Below are 16,721 nucleotides of genomic sequence, written 5' to 3' on the forward strand. Positions count from 1 at the left end.
GCCAGCTCCCAACAGACTCCTCTCCTGCTGCTCACTAGGAGACCCCCACCCCAGCACCAGGAACAGGCCCAACCTCCTCACCTCTGGGCTGCTAGAGACCTAAGCTGCAGGAACCCATTTCGTGGGCCCTAGGGGAGCTCGGAGGAACCGGGCCATGCTTACAGACACTGGTCACAGCCAGGAGGAACATTCTGCCACACCCTGGATGCAACAGACTTCAGGAGAGCAGTCTCTCAAAAATGACAGGTCCACACTATCACCTGCAATGATAACATTTATTGAGTCAACCACAGCGTAACAGCAAGAGGCAGGGGAGGCACTGGCCTGGCAAGAAGAAGTCAGGCCATATACACCACACTGTGTACAAGGACCAGTGGCCCAGCATGTGACAAAGAACAGACAAAGCCCCAGGGCTCTGGACAGAAGCAGACATAAACATCCACCTTATAAAAAACAAAATCATGTGTGATAGTACTCTTATAATCTGTTTCCTCATAAAATGTAACATGTGTTTAACACACACTTAACCATTGCTAAAATAAGCAAGAGCTATTACAGTGCTCCAACTTTAATAAGTTGATAACAGTGGTCCTGTTTCCAGTTCACAAAGGAACTAAATAGTTCTGTTCCAAGGCGCCTGGGGAGCGCCCCTGTGCCGAGGCCTTTCCAACAACTGTGCTTCCCGCTCCACATCCCAGCACAGGACCTTTGTCAGGCGTTGGGGAGGGGGGGGTGCACAGCTGGGGCTGCCAGAGGAAGCTAAGGTCTCCTGGAGGCCCAAGGGTTGCCATCTAAGGGGCCATCTTGGGCTTCAGCCCTGATGGCCATGCTGGCTTTTCATGAGGTGGTGACAAGAGCTACTGAGCACGCATCTCCTGCTTGCCACATTGAGATCCGTTCAAGGCTGCTCCGCTGGGCAGTCCCCAGGCACTCTCGGAAGCACTGCTTTCAGGCTCACAGGCACAGGGGTGAGCCCACTGCTGGTGACAGCCGCTGGAGGAGGACCCATCTGTGGCTTCACCTGCGCACGCCAGGTGTTGGTCGGTGGCTGAAGACGGAGGATCGGGTAGAAGAACAGCTGGGGAGTCGTGGCATCTGGTGTGTGTGAGGTCGAGGAGTGTCCAGTCTCAGTAGCTGGTGTCCCATAACACTGACCTGTAGCAAATGTGGCCATGGCTGTCGCACACCGACCACTGACTGCAAACAAAGGGAGCCATCCGCTCCGGTGGTTGCACAAGCCAATGGCAACAGGAGATAAGACAATGGGCGCCCTGGCTGCTGTTGTTGGGGGGGGCTACAAGCACCTTCTATGACATCTTGACCACTCCAGGATGTTACCAACCAGGTCCTGCCCTCTCCCTCCCAACTTTTCCCAAACCAGCCCTCACAGGGCCCTGAGCATCTCAAGGGTGGGAGCCTGAGGGTGTAGACCTCTCAGCGGGACCAGATGTTCCAGCTAAGATCTTAGGCTAAGAACAGTGTCCCATAGCCAGCTTTCCAGACACCAGGAGTGCCATCATGCTATTCTGCCCCAGCCGGAAGTAGGCTGTGGACCCCTTCCTATCAGCTGATACTCTGGCGCAGGCAAACGTGGGCCTCGTATCTTAAGAGGCCTCTCTTAAAACAACCGTTGTAGTTGACTTTGACAGGCAACAAAAGCAGGGTTCAGACCATCACTCCCTTCTGTTAGCAACCTGCTAGCATTCTATGGCCTTTGACCAAAGGATTCCCACTAAAACCCCGCATGGTGATTTCATGTAGTCTAGGCCCCAAGGCATTACAAAGCTAACTCCATGTTGCAGCCTCAGCTCTGGCCACAAATGGGCATCTGCTTGACCCTTCCAGTCCCCTAGGCCCAGATGATCACCTTTCCTCTCACAAAAGAGCTACTTAGGTGTTCTCTCCGCACTACCCATGGAGGCTGGATTGACAGCCCAGGTCAAAAAACAGAAACGCCTGGGCTGCTCTGAGCAATACAGGCGTCGGTGTCACACGCCAGCCCTCCTCCCTCGGCTTGATACACAATCAGTGGCCCCGACAGCTGTCCATGGGGCAATCTCAGAACAACCTCTCAGCAAGAAGGGCTAGGCAAAAGGATCTGGCTATTGGTCTACCCCAGATGAGACACATCCATCTTGAGGCCCATGGCTCACTTTATTTATCTGCAAGGAAGCCCAGAAACCAACACTGCTGCTACCCTAGGGTCTCGGCCCAAGACCTCACCTGGACCAGACCCACAGACAGCTGGATTTCGATGCAAATACCTAACAGGTTCAGGTCTTTAAAACTACCAGACACACAGCCTGACCTGACAACAGCCATGTTTCTGGCTGTTCATCTAGGGTGACAATATTTTACCAGTGGTTCTGCCAAGGCCTGTGCCATGACCACAGAGTGTCTTTTGTGTTCCTTCAGATCGTGGTGAGTGGAGGCTAGCACCTCAAGGGCTGGCAGACTGCACGTGGTGATCCCATCTCTCTTCCTCCTGTGGGTCTGGTTTCTACTAGACCCAAATCTCCTGACATTCGGCTTCAGTAAGCACGGTCTGCATCCTGAGCCTCGGCATGGGTGGGGTGCTGTGAGCAGCGTGCACCTTCCTAGACCCACACTTGATATGATGATTCCAGAGTTTGGGTTGAGCCAGGTTTTGCCAACTTAGTGTTCTCTGCACTCCTGCCTCCTTCTGTCCTGCTATGGCAAGGTGGGAAGGCAGGATGTGTGAAAACAGAGGCTATGGTCCTTACGACGGACCAGAAGTCTCAAGGGGAAGTGTTACCCTCTTAAAACCCCCACAGGAAACTAAGTTGCACAGGGACGATCTGCCGAGGACACTAACTGAAGAGAGGAGTCCAGAGGTGCCTGGTTCCCCAGAGGGACAGAGCACGGGCTGATGGGGCTTGGCTGGCTGGAGGGCTCAGTGTGGGGACTGTGCTTGGCAGTCCAACTTCTCCCATCTAAGCAGGAGACTTGCAATTCTGTTCTCAACTGGCAACACAGAAAACACTAGAAGGTGGGGCCAGTCCTCTGTAGGCCTAGGCTTGAGGGAGGACCCAGGCAGATGGAAGGTATCCTGAGTACACACCTCTGCTCTCCAGACACAAAACACTACAAACTACAAAGCGCCACCAGTGTGGGAATGTGGCAAGACAGAGGCCTGCCAAGAACGTTAAACATAGCATTCCTTTGAATACACAGAAAATTCAAGTAATTTATTTAAAAACGGCTTACTTTCATCTTGAAATATATATGTATATATATTTGCTTTAGAATGCTCATATTGCAGCATGATTCTCATGCACTTTAAAGTACTTTATGTAAAAACACCAATCGAGGCAGCAAGAGCACGGGTTTGACTTCATCCAGGGAGGACCTCCCCTCTCCTGAGCGCAGACTGACGGTCTCACAAGCCAAGAGACAGGACTGTGGAGTTTTTAACAGAGATCGTGGTTTGAAAAGGATTTTCCCACAGCTGCAGCATTTGAGGAGCCTGCTTCCCTGAGGCCCGGGTTTTGCTCACATGCAGAGACTGGAAACTGCGCCGGGCTCTTGAGTCACAGCCCTCCTGCCCAGGCAGATACTTGCTTCTCTTTGCCTTCATTCCCATTCAGGTGACCATCAGCAGGAGCAGGTGATGAGGTCACAAGATTTCAGTTAGGTTCCAGCGAGGACCAATGTCACCGATGTGGCAGGGAGGTAGGCCTGGGCACCCTCGCGTGCCCGATTCCCCACACTCTCGAGGTAGCCTTGCAGCAGGACTCGGGAGTCAGTGATTGCCTGGAGTTCTGCTCCTGGATTCCCAAAGATTATGTAGAGACAAATTGAAGTGTCACGCAGAGCCAACAGCTGCCCTGTGGTCTTCTGGGGAAGACCGTGTGGGTAGGGACTGGACAAAGACAAACTCACATACAAGCATGCAGGAGGCACGATGAGAATTCTGCACTCCTGTCCTGATTTGTGCTGTCTCTGGGCAGGATGTCTGGAGGCTGCCCTGGGGAGTGGCTGCCTCCTGCTCAAACGACTCTGGGACCCTTCCCCAGCTTTGGTGTATGGTCTCAGGCACTGACAGCTGTGTACAGGTCTGCGGGCCCAGTTCGCTAGAGATGCTGTTCTAAGAAAACCACAGTTGTAAAAAAGAAAATACCGTTTCTAAAACAAACAGAGAAAACTGCTCTGAGGCAAGGCAGTGCCAGCAGGATGCTGAGGAGCCCCCAGACACCTGCCGGACAATCTGGACACTGCACTGCTGTCTGCTGCCTTCAGACGACAACCACCAAGGGAGTCAGAGCTTCTGCATGTTCAATTACTGTTTTAGAAATGCAGACCCTTGCATTTTCTAATTGCTTATTGACTATGCTGTGAATGTTTCACAATTTAAAACATGCAGAATGGTATACCTGCAGAATAAAAGACAGCTGAAATTAAGCTTTTTCAATAAAAAAGATTTCAAATGATTTTTTTTTAATTGTGGGAAAGGTAATTAGTGTGATATTTTTGCCTAATAGCTCAAACCTACCCTACACCTAACACCTACTAAACTTGAACTGCGCTCTGGGAAGGAACTCCAGCTCACACAGTGTTGGCAAGCACAGCCCCCAGTCCACCCTGCCCTCTGCTGTGGAATGTGCCAGTTGGGGCTCACACCATGGATTCTGTCTCCACGGACCCCCGCAGGCCCCCCTTCCGAGACAGCTTCAGCACAGTGGGTTTCTCACTGCCTGCTCCACCCTCGCCTTCACCAGCAGGCCCTGAGGACAGGCCTTTCTGCTCCTCCTTGGCCTCCTCTGACACCTCAGGGTAGATGACCAGGAATGTGGCTGTCAGGAAACCCAGGAAAGAGCCCACGGAGGCTACCACAGGGATGGCATGGACAGTCCCTACAGCGTCGACCACGCTTCCAAGGGCAGATGCAACCAGAATCTGAGAGATGTAGACCTGGCAGGAGAGGATGGCGCAGTCAATGCCAAATCCACGCTTGGAGTTCCCTGGACTGTGGTGGACGTACTGCAAGAGAAGGGAAACAAGTATGAGAGGTGCAGAGAAGGTAGCCTTCATCCGTACCTCAGGGTTATTATGTACACTGCCTGCAGTCAAGAGACGAGATCCACATGGTGTGAGCTTCTAGGCAGCTGCCCAGCTGGGATCTCCAGAGCCCCAGGTCCTACCTGGCACCGGGAAGGCAGGAGAGGTAGAAAATTCTGGCAGTTGCAGAAGCAGTTCTGCAACTTAATCAGGACCTGATTCCCCAGGAGACTGCCTCCATTCCCAAGGAAGAGAAGCAGGGCAGACACAGGAGTGCCCATCTCACCCTGATGATCTATCTACTTGGAGAGCAGGGAGCTCAAGTCACTCACGTGCATGTGGGCTCAGGTGACAGGGCAGGGAACACTGGGCAGCTTTGTTTGTTCATGTTTAACATGATATAAAAGCATGCCTGTGCACTGCATGGCTATGCTCACCCAAGTCTCCAAAGGAGACTTCGTCTTTGAGATATGGAGGCCAACCTACCCAGAAGATGAAAACCACATTCACATTTTAGACTTGAGGACACCACAGTGAAAGAGAGATTTTAAACACACTTCTCAGAAGCCAGAAAGAGAACAGAACAGCTGAACAACAAACAAACCCTACCGTACCCAATGGACATAGAGAGGTCACAAGGGTAGAACACAAATTTCACCATATATGGGACATGCTAGCCCACAGATTGAGTGATCAGTTAATTTAAGGGCTGAAATCACACACATGTGCACTCTCTGATTTTGATTACTAAAAACCAGCTCACCATGATCATCACTAAAACTCATAAAATGTCAGAAATTCACCAATGTACTTCTGAATAATCCATGCGTTCAAAATAGAAATCAAGAAAAACCATAAAAATCTGTGTGAGTTGGGCAGCAGTGGCTCATGCCTTTAATCTCAGTACATGAGAGACAGTGGCCGGTGGATCTTGGAGTTCAAGACTGGTCTGGTCTACAAAGTGAGTTCCAGGACAGCTAGGGCTACACAGAGAAACCCTATCTTAAAAAACCAACAAAAGAAAAAGAGAGAAAAAAAAAAAGAAAAAAAGAAAGAAAAAGCATACATACACACCCTATGGAGACAGGTACACACACACACCATGGAGACAGGTCAACATCAGAACATCAGGTGCTGTCTTCTATTGCTCTCTACCTCCTTCTCTGAGACAATGTCTCTCACTCAATGGTTGTCTAGGTTATGAGCCCCAGGGACCTTCTATCTCTGCCCACTTGGCACCGGGGTTATAGGTACATGTTACCACACCCAGGGCCTTACATAGGTTCTGAATTCAGGTCCTTATACTTAGATACCAACTTTAACCACTAAGCTATCTCCCTGAGATATTAGAATAACCTTTGAAATTATTGGAGGGGGGTGGGTTACATTAGCTAGGTGTGGTTGCACACATCTTTCATCCCAGCACTTAGGGTGTGGAGGCAGGTGGATCTCTGTGAGTTCCAGGTCAATGAGGGATACTAGTAAGACCCTATCTCAAAACCAAGTAGTAATTTGTTTTTTTCAAATGTGTATGAAAACTCATGTCTGTAATCCTAGCACTCACTAGGGAGAGACAACAGGATTTCTACAAGTTGGAGGCCAGGCTGGGCTCTGTACAAGTTCTAGACCAGTTTAGGCTACAATGGGACAGCTGGAGTGACCCTGATTAACAGCTGAGGAGCTCATGCTGCTTGACATCAAGACTCACTGCAGACCTTCTTTAAAGAAGAACATCCAAGGACGGAGAAAAATGGCCAGAAGCATAGCACATGCATTTGTGTGGCCATTTAGCAACAATGAAGACAGGATGGGAGATCCTGGGTTCCAAGAACACCCACCTGGGGGAAGAACGTGAGAGTCTAGAACCTGCTGGGCAGACATTAGGTGGCACAGAGGCCTGGGACAGTGGTGGGCCCCGGCATGCTACCCAAGCCACACAGAATGAGATGAAATGGAAAATGCCAGTCTAGTTATAGGAAGGTCAGATGCAGGTAAGATCAGGGCAGCAAGGGGAGAAAGACTTTCTAGACTCTGGTCACCATCTTTCTTGGTCTGGGCAATTCTGTATGACCCACGTCTGAAATGCCAGCAAGTAGCTCAGCCCCAACAGTATGAAGCCTGTAGAGCTCATCTACAAAACACCACCACCATGAGGTTTGATTAAGAGTGGGTGTGCTGTGTACCTACTGAGCAAATTGATTTTGCTTTAATGATTAATGGGGTTCAAGCTATGTGCCACCATGCCCAGCTGCTTGATTTTGTTGCTGTTGTTTTATCTTTTAAACCAGGGTCTTAAGTAGCCTAGGCTAGCCTTGAACTTGCTGAGAAGGATCTTAAAGTCTAAACCCTCTGGCCTTCAGCTCTCTGACGCTGGATATAGAATTGTGCTCCTCTACACCTGGTTCCAATCACTCTATACAGAGGCCCCAGCAGTGACACCTCAGAGGCAGTGGCTAACGGTGGCTCTTCAAGTGCTGCAAGAGAGCAGGACACTGAGGATAGCTGCTAGAGCTGGGTCCAACCAAACAGTGAGCTGGGCAGGAAAATGCCCACTAGTGGGAGACATGATGGTAAAGGGGAAGTATGCAGGGCAGCTTCTTGTTCCCAGCTGTGACAGGGCCCAGAACCTGGATGTTCAGAGACGACCTTGTGGCCAAGGAATGATTAAGAGAATGGAAACTGTTGCCTTCATTAGAAGGGAAGACAAGGGGGACAGAAGGGAACTGAGCACAGATGGGGGCCCCTGATGACCAACCAGACCTAAGGTCAAATAGGGTTCAGAAGTGACCCTATCACCACCTCCACTCAGCACCCACAGGTTTGCTGTACCTCCTTGATGTCATGGTAGTGCCCTAGGAGGGCGTAGGGGCAGTAGGAGATGCTCATGGAGACGATGCCCATGGTGCTGATGGTGATCATGGCCACATAGACGTTGGGAAATAGAGCCATCACAGCAGTGCCCACGGAGAAACCCAGCGTCCCCAACACATAGATGATCTTGATGCTCAGGTCATAGTTGTCCAGGTACTTCTGTAGCAGGGCTGCAGAGAGGGCCACACGGATCATGACAGAGCTGCTGCCTCCATATACCCCTTACCGCCATCACTGCCACCCTCTGGTTGAACCTAGGCCTTCAGGCATAAAGACCTGCCCACCTGAACCATGCAGCCCATGCCTACCTGTATTCCTTGGGACTCCAGCACTTCTGAAAGAAGCCAGCTCTCTGTGGCCTCCCTGGGCTGCTGACTGCCCACCCAGTTATCCTCGGGGAAATGTTTGGCCCCTCCCTTGTCATTCTGTGTTTTCCAGCACTCTGGGTCAGCCTCAGGATACTGTCTTCTGACTGGGTCCTCCCAGGCAGAGTCTCTTTGTCACCCTGACACTTGGCTGACCTGTCTTGCCCTGCCCTCTTCACCTACAGATCAGGCAAAGTAGACTTCCACTCCAGGTTCAGACTGAGTATGGCAGCTAAGGGAAGGGACTCCAATCCTAACTCTTTCAAGTTCAGAAAGTGAGTGAAGGATGTTGCCTTAGGACGACAGCCCATCACCCCACCCATCAGAGCTCCTGTCCTTGGCAGTCTGGATCAGTTCCACTGCCCCTCAGACTGCTGGGCCGCAGCTGGGGTTGTCATGGCAGTGACAACATGCTAATACACAGGTACAACCACACTGAACAGTGCCATGCAACAAACAGCACATAGATGGCCTCCAAGTGTCAGAAACACCTGATCCCAAGCTACAGCAGCTGACTTTATTGGCTTTTCCTATATTTAGAAAGAAGACAGGATCCCCTGATCTCACCTGAGCAGATAGCGCCAGTAGCAGCGTAGATGACGAGGCCCCAGCAGCCCATCTTCACGCCAGCATTGTACTTATGCCATAAGGTGGAGTTGGAGGCCTGTTGCAGAGAGAGGAGGTTGAGGGCATTTGCTACCCTCACGGCAGAAGAAATTACTCTGCATTTCCATGCAGGCAGATTGAGAGGTGAGGAGGAGAATCAACCCAAGTCCAGGTCAGTATCTGATAAACTACCTCCAGCCCCTCCCAGTTCACATGCAACTCTTTCCCACAATGAGAAGTGGAATCCTGTCTGTGGCCCTGAAATAAGGTTGATCTAGATAGGCAGAAATGAGTCTGAGATGACATGCTAGCCCCTGAAAAAGGTGTAACAGACCACTGTGACCACCTACAGGGCCACGGCGCAAGCCCAGAACCACTAACAGGGCCTGGCAAGAATAAAAATAGGCCAACACTCCATTTACAATATTCAAAGAGGTTCTGGTCCTTTGTGTGAAAGAACCTAGCATTTACAAATGGTAACATAGACCCCACCGTCGCAACTTTTGTCTCAGCTTGCACAACTGACCATGCATTTAAGTGTGCATTGGCCAGCTGCCTGCTGGGGACCCCCTGGGCCCACATGGGCATATGGGTGCAAGGGCAGTGTATGTAGGCTCACAAGAAGTTCCGGACATTGAGACTGCCTAGTTCTCCTGGGCAGTGAAGCTGCTAGTCATAGAGTGCTCACCTGGGGGTCCCCTTCGAAGATAACCCGGCCCATGAAATCAGTATAGAAGACAGCCTCTGCGATGACAGAGAACCAAGTGAGTAGGTGGCAGAGACAGAGCCGCATCAATTCCTTGGGCATCTTCAGCATGGACAGCCACAGCAGGCGCACAGTCGTCTCCGCCTCGCCCTCCTCACTCTCTGTGTCCCCACTGGAGGCAGTGGCCCCACTCTGGTTGCGGTGCCGGGATCGCTGCCGCTGCTGCAGGTCATACAGGTCACTCATGCTTCGAGATGGCTTGATCAGGACCACTGCATTGGCCCGGCGGTAGCGGTAGCAGTGCGACCCAATCTTACCATAGTAGGAGAAAGTGCTAGAAGCCTGCCTGTGGAACATGTGCCTACGCCGCCTCATGGAACCAGACATGACTGAGGGCTTCAAGTCCACTTTTGAGCGGTTACTGAGTGAATCCATTGGTGGGGAACCTCTCCCATTTGGGACTTTAGCTTCATTCAAGTGATTATCAAGCAAGGTGTCGTCCTCCTTGGTGGACTCCCTGAGGAACGTAGACAGGCGGGGCAGCTTGGCCCTCAGGAGCTCCTGGCTGGTGCTCCGGGGGGTGCTGGGATAGGAAGCATCGTGGAAGATGGAGGGCTCTATGTCATGCAGGAAGAGCAGTTCAGGCTCCATGTCCAGGGTGGCATCAGGCATGTGCAACACCGAGTCACTCTTGCTGCGCACGATGTCCACGTCGAGGTAGTCCAAGGACAGTTCGTGCTCTGACTGCACCTCATCTGGGAACGGGGGGCTGCCGTCCTGCACACCCCCACCGAGGGAGCTGAGGCGGATAGCAGGGGCTGGGGCACTAGGCTGGACACTGGTGCTGGGCAGGGTGGCATCCTCAGGACTGCGGTCCTGCTGTGGGTTGTACTGTTCCTCCTCGATGCTAAAGAGATGCAGGGCCACTGACACTGAAAAGATGATGGCAGCGAAGAAGAACAGCACCTGGTTCTGTGTGCGGAACCAGTCACCTAGGAAGGTCGGTGTCCAGTCCAGCCCACCCAGCACGTAGCCAACAGCCCCACCAAGGCCTGTAGGTAGAGAAGTGACAGTGAGTTTCAGGTCCAACACAGGGCCTTACACGGGGGGACTGGGTTATATGGCAAATCAGCGAGATGGAGAACGAAAGGACAGTGGAGACAAACACAAGGAAACAACTCTGATGACAGCACAGATCTGAAGACTGGTCTAACATTATTTCTAGTCAGAAATACAAGACAAAAGGAGTCTCGGGGCTAGAAACAACCCCAGCCCACCTGTGTGGTCCCCAGGCAGTGTCAGTGTGGGGCCCTCACCAAATCCACCTGGCAGGCATATCATCCAGGCAGGCCTTACTCTCTCCTAGCCCTGCTCCTCAGTCCCTTAATCCTGCTGGGTTCATGGGTCAGGAGTGAACCACGGTGCTTCCTAAGGTCCCAACACTGGTCACTGCCACCAAGGAGCAGATTCCTCCCTCCCACCTGGGGCCTGGCATGGGGCTTTACCAGCAGAGAAGGCGTGAATGTTGAGAGCCATATCTTGCTCCTCACTGTCTACCACATCCAGCAGGTAGGCACGGATGGGCCCCTCAGTTGCGTCGGCACTGAAATCCAGGACCACTACTCCCAGCACCGTGAGGACAATGCCAATGGGCTGCCGGTTGGGAACATCGCCGAGCGCCAGACCTAGACAGAGCATAGGGAAACAGTCAGACTCCAATGCCAACTGTCGGGCTCCTGAGGAAAATGCTTTCAGGACAGCAATAAGCTTCATCCCATTTCTGTGGTTTGTGAGTGTACCCCTCTGTCCAGCCCCCAAGAGTTCCTCCTTTTAAAATATATTTATTTTATTATGGATGTTTTGCCTGCATGTATGGCTGTTCACCTCGTGCATGCTTGATACCCGCAGAGATCAGAAGAGGGCATCAGAACTTTTGGAACTGGAGTTAGAGATGGTTGTGAGCTACCATGTGGATGCTGGGGCTTTAACTTGGGTCTTCTGTAAGAGTAGCAATGATAAGCTTTCTCTCTTTCCCTCATAGTTTTTCAAGCAAGAAGGGAAAAGTTTCCTGTTCCTCTGTCCATTAGCAGCAGTGGCCACACCAGCTGGTAAGACAACTGGCATCAACTGCAGTGGCTGTGCAAGGGCCACCACCTCCACTACTCTAAAGAAGCCATTTCCTCCTCTTCCCACCAACCCAAGCTCCCTTGCTGCTCCCTGAGCTGGTTGGCTCTGCCTCAGCGTCCAAGCTAGGCACAGGCTTTAAGTTTATACAGATCTAAGTAGGAACATGTAGCCTCAGAAGGCACTGAGAACCTCTGAGAAGGCTGCCCTCATACACCAAGTCTTACTTGATTGGGGAACCTGCCTGGACCCAGAGATCAATACCCAGCCCTGGACGGCTCATACTGATACCAACCTTCAGGACTGGAGGTGGAGCAAAGAAAGGCCTGGCCATGAAGTACAGTCCTCTGACTGCACCTCAACCCGCTGGGTCATGGGTTGCCCAGGAGGCCCCACTGGCAAGAGAGTTGGTGCCTACAGGCTGGCTACCTGTGGCCAGGACCATCCCAGGAATGATCTCTATACATGTCACCGCGAACACTTTCAGGTGACTTTGACAGGCCCAAGACCAGCAGCAAATGCCAGGAAAGTGGCAACCCCAAATTCCTAGATAGGAGCAGTTCCTGGTAGAGGAGGCTGCCTTGTGCAGGTAGGAATTAGCAAGGAGATACTCCAGTCAGGAGGGGAATGAACCAAAGCTGCCACAGACTGTCCCCTATCCTGGTCCTGAGGAGCTGTGAGTCCCCATGGAGGTGGTGGTCTCCTGGGACCCTCTGTCCACAGTCCTGCAGCCACTGGAACTTGGGCAGACCTGTGCTTCAGAACCCACACTGTGCTCCTTCACTCGCCGAGCCAAAAAAACAGGCTTTGTTTCCACCAGTTCTGAAGGGTGCCCGCAAGGCAGAAAATATTTTCCCACACGGAGTGGCTTTAATTAAAAACAAAACAACAGAAAGAAGCAAAACAACACATGAGGCATGAACCAAGAAAACAAACAGCAAACTGGGTTCTGGACATTTTCACTACCACGTCTAAGAAAAGGAGAACAAAAAAAGAAAAGATAATTTTTGAAATCGCTCTGGAAACAGGACGTGGTGTCAGACGCGCATTAAAACAAGCCATCACAACAGGAAGCGTTTCCCTGTGAACAGGTTCCTCCAGCTTTCCCATGTGGGGCCAGCTCCACTACCAAGCTCCCCACTGCAGTCTCCACCAGGAGGCCCCCAGCGGCCCAAGCTGGACCCTGCACAGAGTGACCTAGTTAAGTCACCAGATAAGATAAGGCCCCCAAAGCATGCACTAAGTGTAAGCTCAGCAAAAACTCACCGATGGCAGAGCCATTGAGGAAAAGTGCAACACCGATGAGGACCCCCACACACAGCACAAGGATGAAGGGCCGCCGGCGGCCCCAGCTCAGGGTACACCGGTCACTTGCAGAGCCAATAAGCGGTGTGAAGATGAGGCCGAGGACGGGGCTCAGGAACCAGGTGAGGCTGTAGTACTGCTCAGGGAGGCCTGCAGGGACACACAGTCTGTCACTCATCACACATACACATACTCTTGCCCCCTCAAGTCTCCTCAGGATAGACCTTTTCTTGGAGTGTCTTTTGGCTCTGAGGATGCTAAACAAAAAGTACTCCAGACCCTGGACCAGTACTGGACTCTGTCTTCAGGGCCACCATGCTTAGCAGGGCTGAGCTGCTGCAAAGTCCTTCAGTGCCCCTGTCTCTCCATATCACACTATGCAAGTGGCATAGTGGCTACAACTACAGGAATAATAAGAGTCACTTAACTCTGGACCTCACTGGGGAAACTATCACAGAGGGTCTTACAGCAAGACCCTCAGTTACCTTGGCAGTGAGTGCCCCAAGCACTGGGGTAGTATAAAGCCACACGTAACCAGCTGGAGCCAAGGGGCCACAGCCAGTACCCAATGCCCCTTCTTCCATTTAGTTTTTCTAACTGTCCAGTCACGGCACAGCAAACGTGATAGCCACAGGATAGACCTGAGTAGCCTGACACCACAGTCTATACCACCTCCCTGTCACGTAAATTCTAATGTGGTGCCAACAGAGCAGATGAAGGATGATGGCCCTGGCACAGGCCAGAGTCCTGCACAGCAACTAGAATGTACTTGCACAGCTGCCAGCAGTTCCCATGAGCCTCTCTCTAGACCACAGAGATCCTTGCTCATGAGCACATACCACACCACTTCCTTGAGTGACGGCCAAAGCCTCACAGAGGAATCTGCTACTACAAGTCAGAGTGCTGGTTACCCTTACGAGGGCAGTGACTGGCCACTTGGGTGAAAAATGGCACACCATATGTCCTGGATGTGGCTGGGAGGCTCTGAGTGACAGCACAACTCTCCCCATTTTACAACAACCCATAGTTTGTTTAAAATTTAAAGGGCCTGGCACGTCACCACTTCGTCAGACAAGCATTTCACACTCTAAGGACACTGAGGAAACAGACTCATGTTGAGCTGGCAAGGAAAATAAATGTTGCGTGGGAGGAGGGCAAGCGTAAGGGAGGAAGCACCTTGCAGAACCCCTTGCCATCACTCCATTCGGTACCAGGGCACTCTGCCAGGGTCTAAGGTATGTGTTCTGACCTCTGCAGCTGTGCCTGGCCACAGGAAGGCTAGATCTGTTCCCATCCCAAGTCAGCAGAACAGACAAGATTCAGGGAACTAGAGTTTGCCCAGTGAGTTCTGTCGGACAAGCCGGGTGGGAATGGTGTGAGCTCTTCAGCCTTACTAGGCAAGGCACTCAAGGAGCCAAGGCTGTTCTTGGCCATACTACCCTTGCCTGCCTTCAGAAATACCCATGTCACATGCCCTGTGTCTCGGTACAACCCCTATTCAAAACGACCTAGAGTGAGCAAGGCCAGTCTGGGGTTCAGAGGAGAGAGATGTGCCATGAGCCTCTCACGGGTCACACCACCAACTCAAAGTAAACAAGGAGCCCAAATCATTCCTGTGTTCATGGGACATCTTTATGGGACACTTTAGCAGGCAACCCTCTTGCTGTCACTGTGCCAACACCTGGGGAATAGGAGAGGGCTATCCATTCAGGAGGTACCACTGCCTTCTGCTGCCCACAGTGCCTACCCAACCCTGAATACAGGGTTCCATGCTATATAGACCCAGAAGTCCTGGTTTGTTCCAGTTAGGCTATGGCTCCCTGGGGACACTGAGACCAACAAGTCCTCTTGTCCCTTTTCCAATCAAGAGCCAGACAGGACATACAGAGGTTTGCTGACTCAATCAAGTTGTGAGACAAGGCCTGCACGGGCCAGGACCTTTCTCTGTCCACAGTCCCTCCTTAGAACTGATACAGTCCAACTGCCTGTCTCTTAGCAAAGACCTTTAACCCAGGTGCTCTCACTGGCCGGAAGTCTCCCTGTAAGGGGACAGTGACAACATCAACAGAGGCTGGCATCATATCAGTAGGTCCAGGCATCAGCCCCTAGGAACACAGACTTCAGCAAAGTCATATTGGCAGATGACACATACAGGTAGACAGGAGTCGCAGAAGACTGACATGTTCATAAGTCTGCAGCATCTAGCAAAGGGACAGGAAGTACCTCAGATAGTAGGAAAGACAGGTCCAGATATTCATCTGAGCACGTAGATGGGAGAATAATGTGTTTCCCATCTCTAGTGTAGACTACAGATGAGTAGTTTACTATAGAACTCAACAGACTAGAGGAGAACAATAGATGCTCTCATAGAAGATAGACAGTGCAGGCTCTAGAGCAAGGTGTCCAACTTGATGATACTTTGACATGACACTGCCATCTCTAGCTGTCCTATGATGCATCCATCTATTGGCCACAGGGTGTACACATATTGTGTTGAACAAAAGGCCCTGCTGCATCCACAATGGCCTTTGAAGCAGCCAAGAGCTGGTTACCGAGTGTGGTCATGTACCGACACTTACTGGGGCAGCAAATGAGTCAGTGAAAAGTACTGGCTCCTCCAGGTGGGCATGGCTAGCAGGAGGCTGGCCAGGAATAGGGATAGGAGACCTTGGACCAGCTGTCACTACTTCTGCAGGAACTGAAAGCTATAGCCACCACAGCCCAAAAGCTATGATTCCAGAACAGGTGAGCAAACTCTGCTGCCCAAGATCATGCTGCCTTCTACACAGATCTTATAAAAAATGAAAAATGTATAGCTCAATAAAATCAATTAAAAAAAAGAAAACATGGCTGTGATACTTTCTGACACAAAAAGTTTATGGAGGGGCTGGAGAGATGACTCAGTGGTTAAGAGGACCTGGCATTTATGACAGCTCATAACTATCCCTAACTCCAGTCTCAGGTGATCTGACACCTTCTTCTGGCCTCCGTGAGTACCAGGCATACATGTGGTACAAAGACATATTTGTAGACAAAACACCCGGACACATAAAAATAAATTAACTAAAAAAAAAAGCTTATAAAATTCGTTTCAATGTCCATTGGTAAAGTCTTATGCACAGCCACTCCATCTGTTGGCATCTGGGGCTGCTCACTCACTGGCTCCAGGGGCAGAGACAAAAACTGGACTATGAGCTGTCAATCTTATCACAAGGCCTTTGTCTTCTATAGTTCTGATAAATATCATGATAAAAAGCAAATCAGGGAGGAAAGGGCTTATTTCAACTTACAATTTTCAGGTCATAATTCATCACTAAGGGAAGTCACGGTAGGGACTCAAGGCAGGACTGGAGACAGGAAATGATGCAGAAGCCATGGAGGAACTCTGCTTCCTGGCTTTTTTTTAATACAACTTAGGATCACCTGCATAGGACTGATAATACCAATAATGGCCTGGGTCATGTCAATCATGAATCAGGTCAGTCTAATTGAGGCATTCTCTTAATTGAAGTTCCTCTTTCCAGATAACTCTAGCTTGAGTCAAGCTGACAAAAAAATCAACTAGGACACCCCTGAAGAACGGCCATGCCTTTCTGTACTGCTGGGTCTGCCTCTGCTCTACTCTACCACTGCTCAAGTAGGAATGTTAGCTACAATGTTAAGCTCCACATTTTGGCCTCTATTCTTGCCAGTTTTTGCTGTGTTCATTAGGAATGTCATGGCTG

At 51.0% G+C, this 16,721-nt stretch overlaps 1 protein-coding gene across 2 annotated transcripts in view; it reads right to left on the reverse strand.

The window, feature by feature from the left end:
* Positions 1-266: 266 nt before the first annotated feature.
* The window catches only part of Slc45a4 (solute carrier family 45 member 4), a 71,884-nt gene continuing 55,429 nt past the window's right edge, over positions 267-16,721 (reverse strand). For both annotated transcript variants that reach the window (XM_057791862.1, XM_057791863.1), the window contains exons 3-8: positions 12,958-13,146; positions 11,073-11,252; positions 9,550-10,619; positions 8,823-8,919; positions 7,849-8,060; positions 267-5,001 (exon numbers count right to left, since the gene is read on the reverse strand). In XM_057791862.1, the coding sequence (XP_057647845.1) occupies positions 4,636-5,001; positions 7,849-8,060; positions 8,823-8,919; positions 9,550-10,619; positions 11,073-11,252; positions 12,958-13,146 (2,114 nt within the window). In that variant the 3' untranslated portion in view covers positions 267-4,635. The remainder of the gene's footprint in view (positions 5,002-7,848; positions 8,061-8,822; positions 8,920-9,549; positions 10,620-11,072; positions 11,253-12,957; positions 13,147-16,721) is intronic.

Source organism: Chionomys nivalis, chromosome 17 (assembly GCF_950005125.1).
Source record: "Chionomys nivalis chromosome 17, mChiNiv1.1, whole genome shotgun sequence".
Lineage (NCBI taxonomy): Eukaryota > Metazoa > Chordata > Mammalia > Rodentia > Cricetidae > Chionomys > Chionomys nivalis.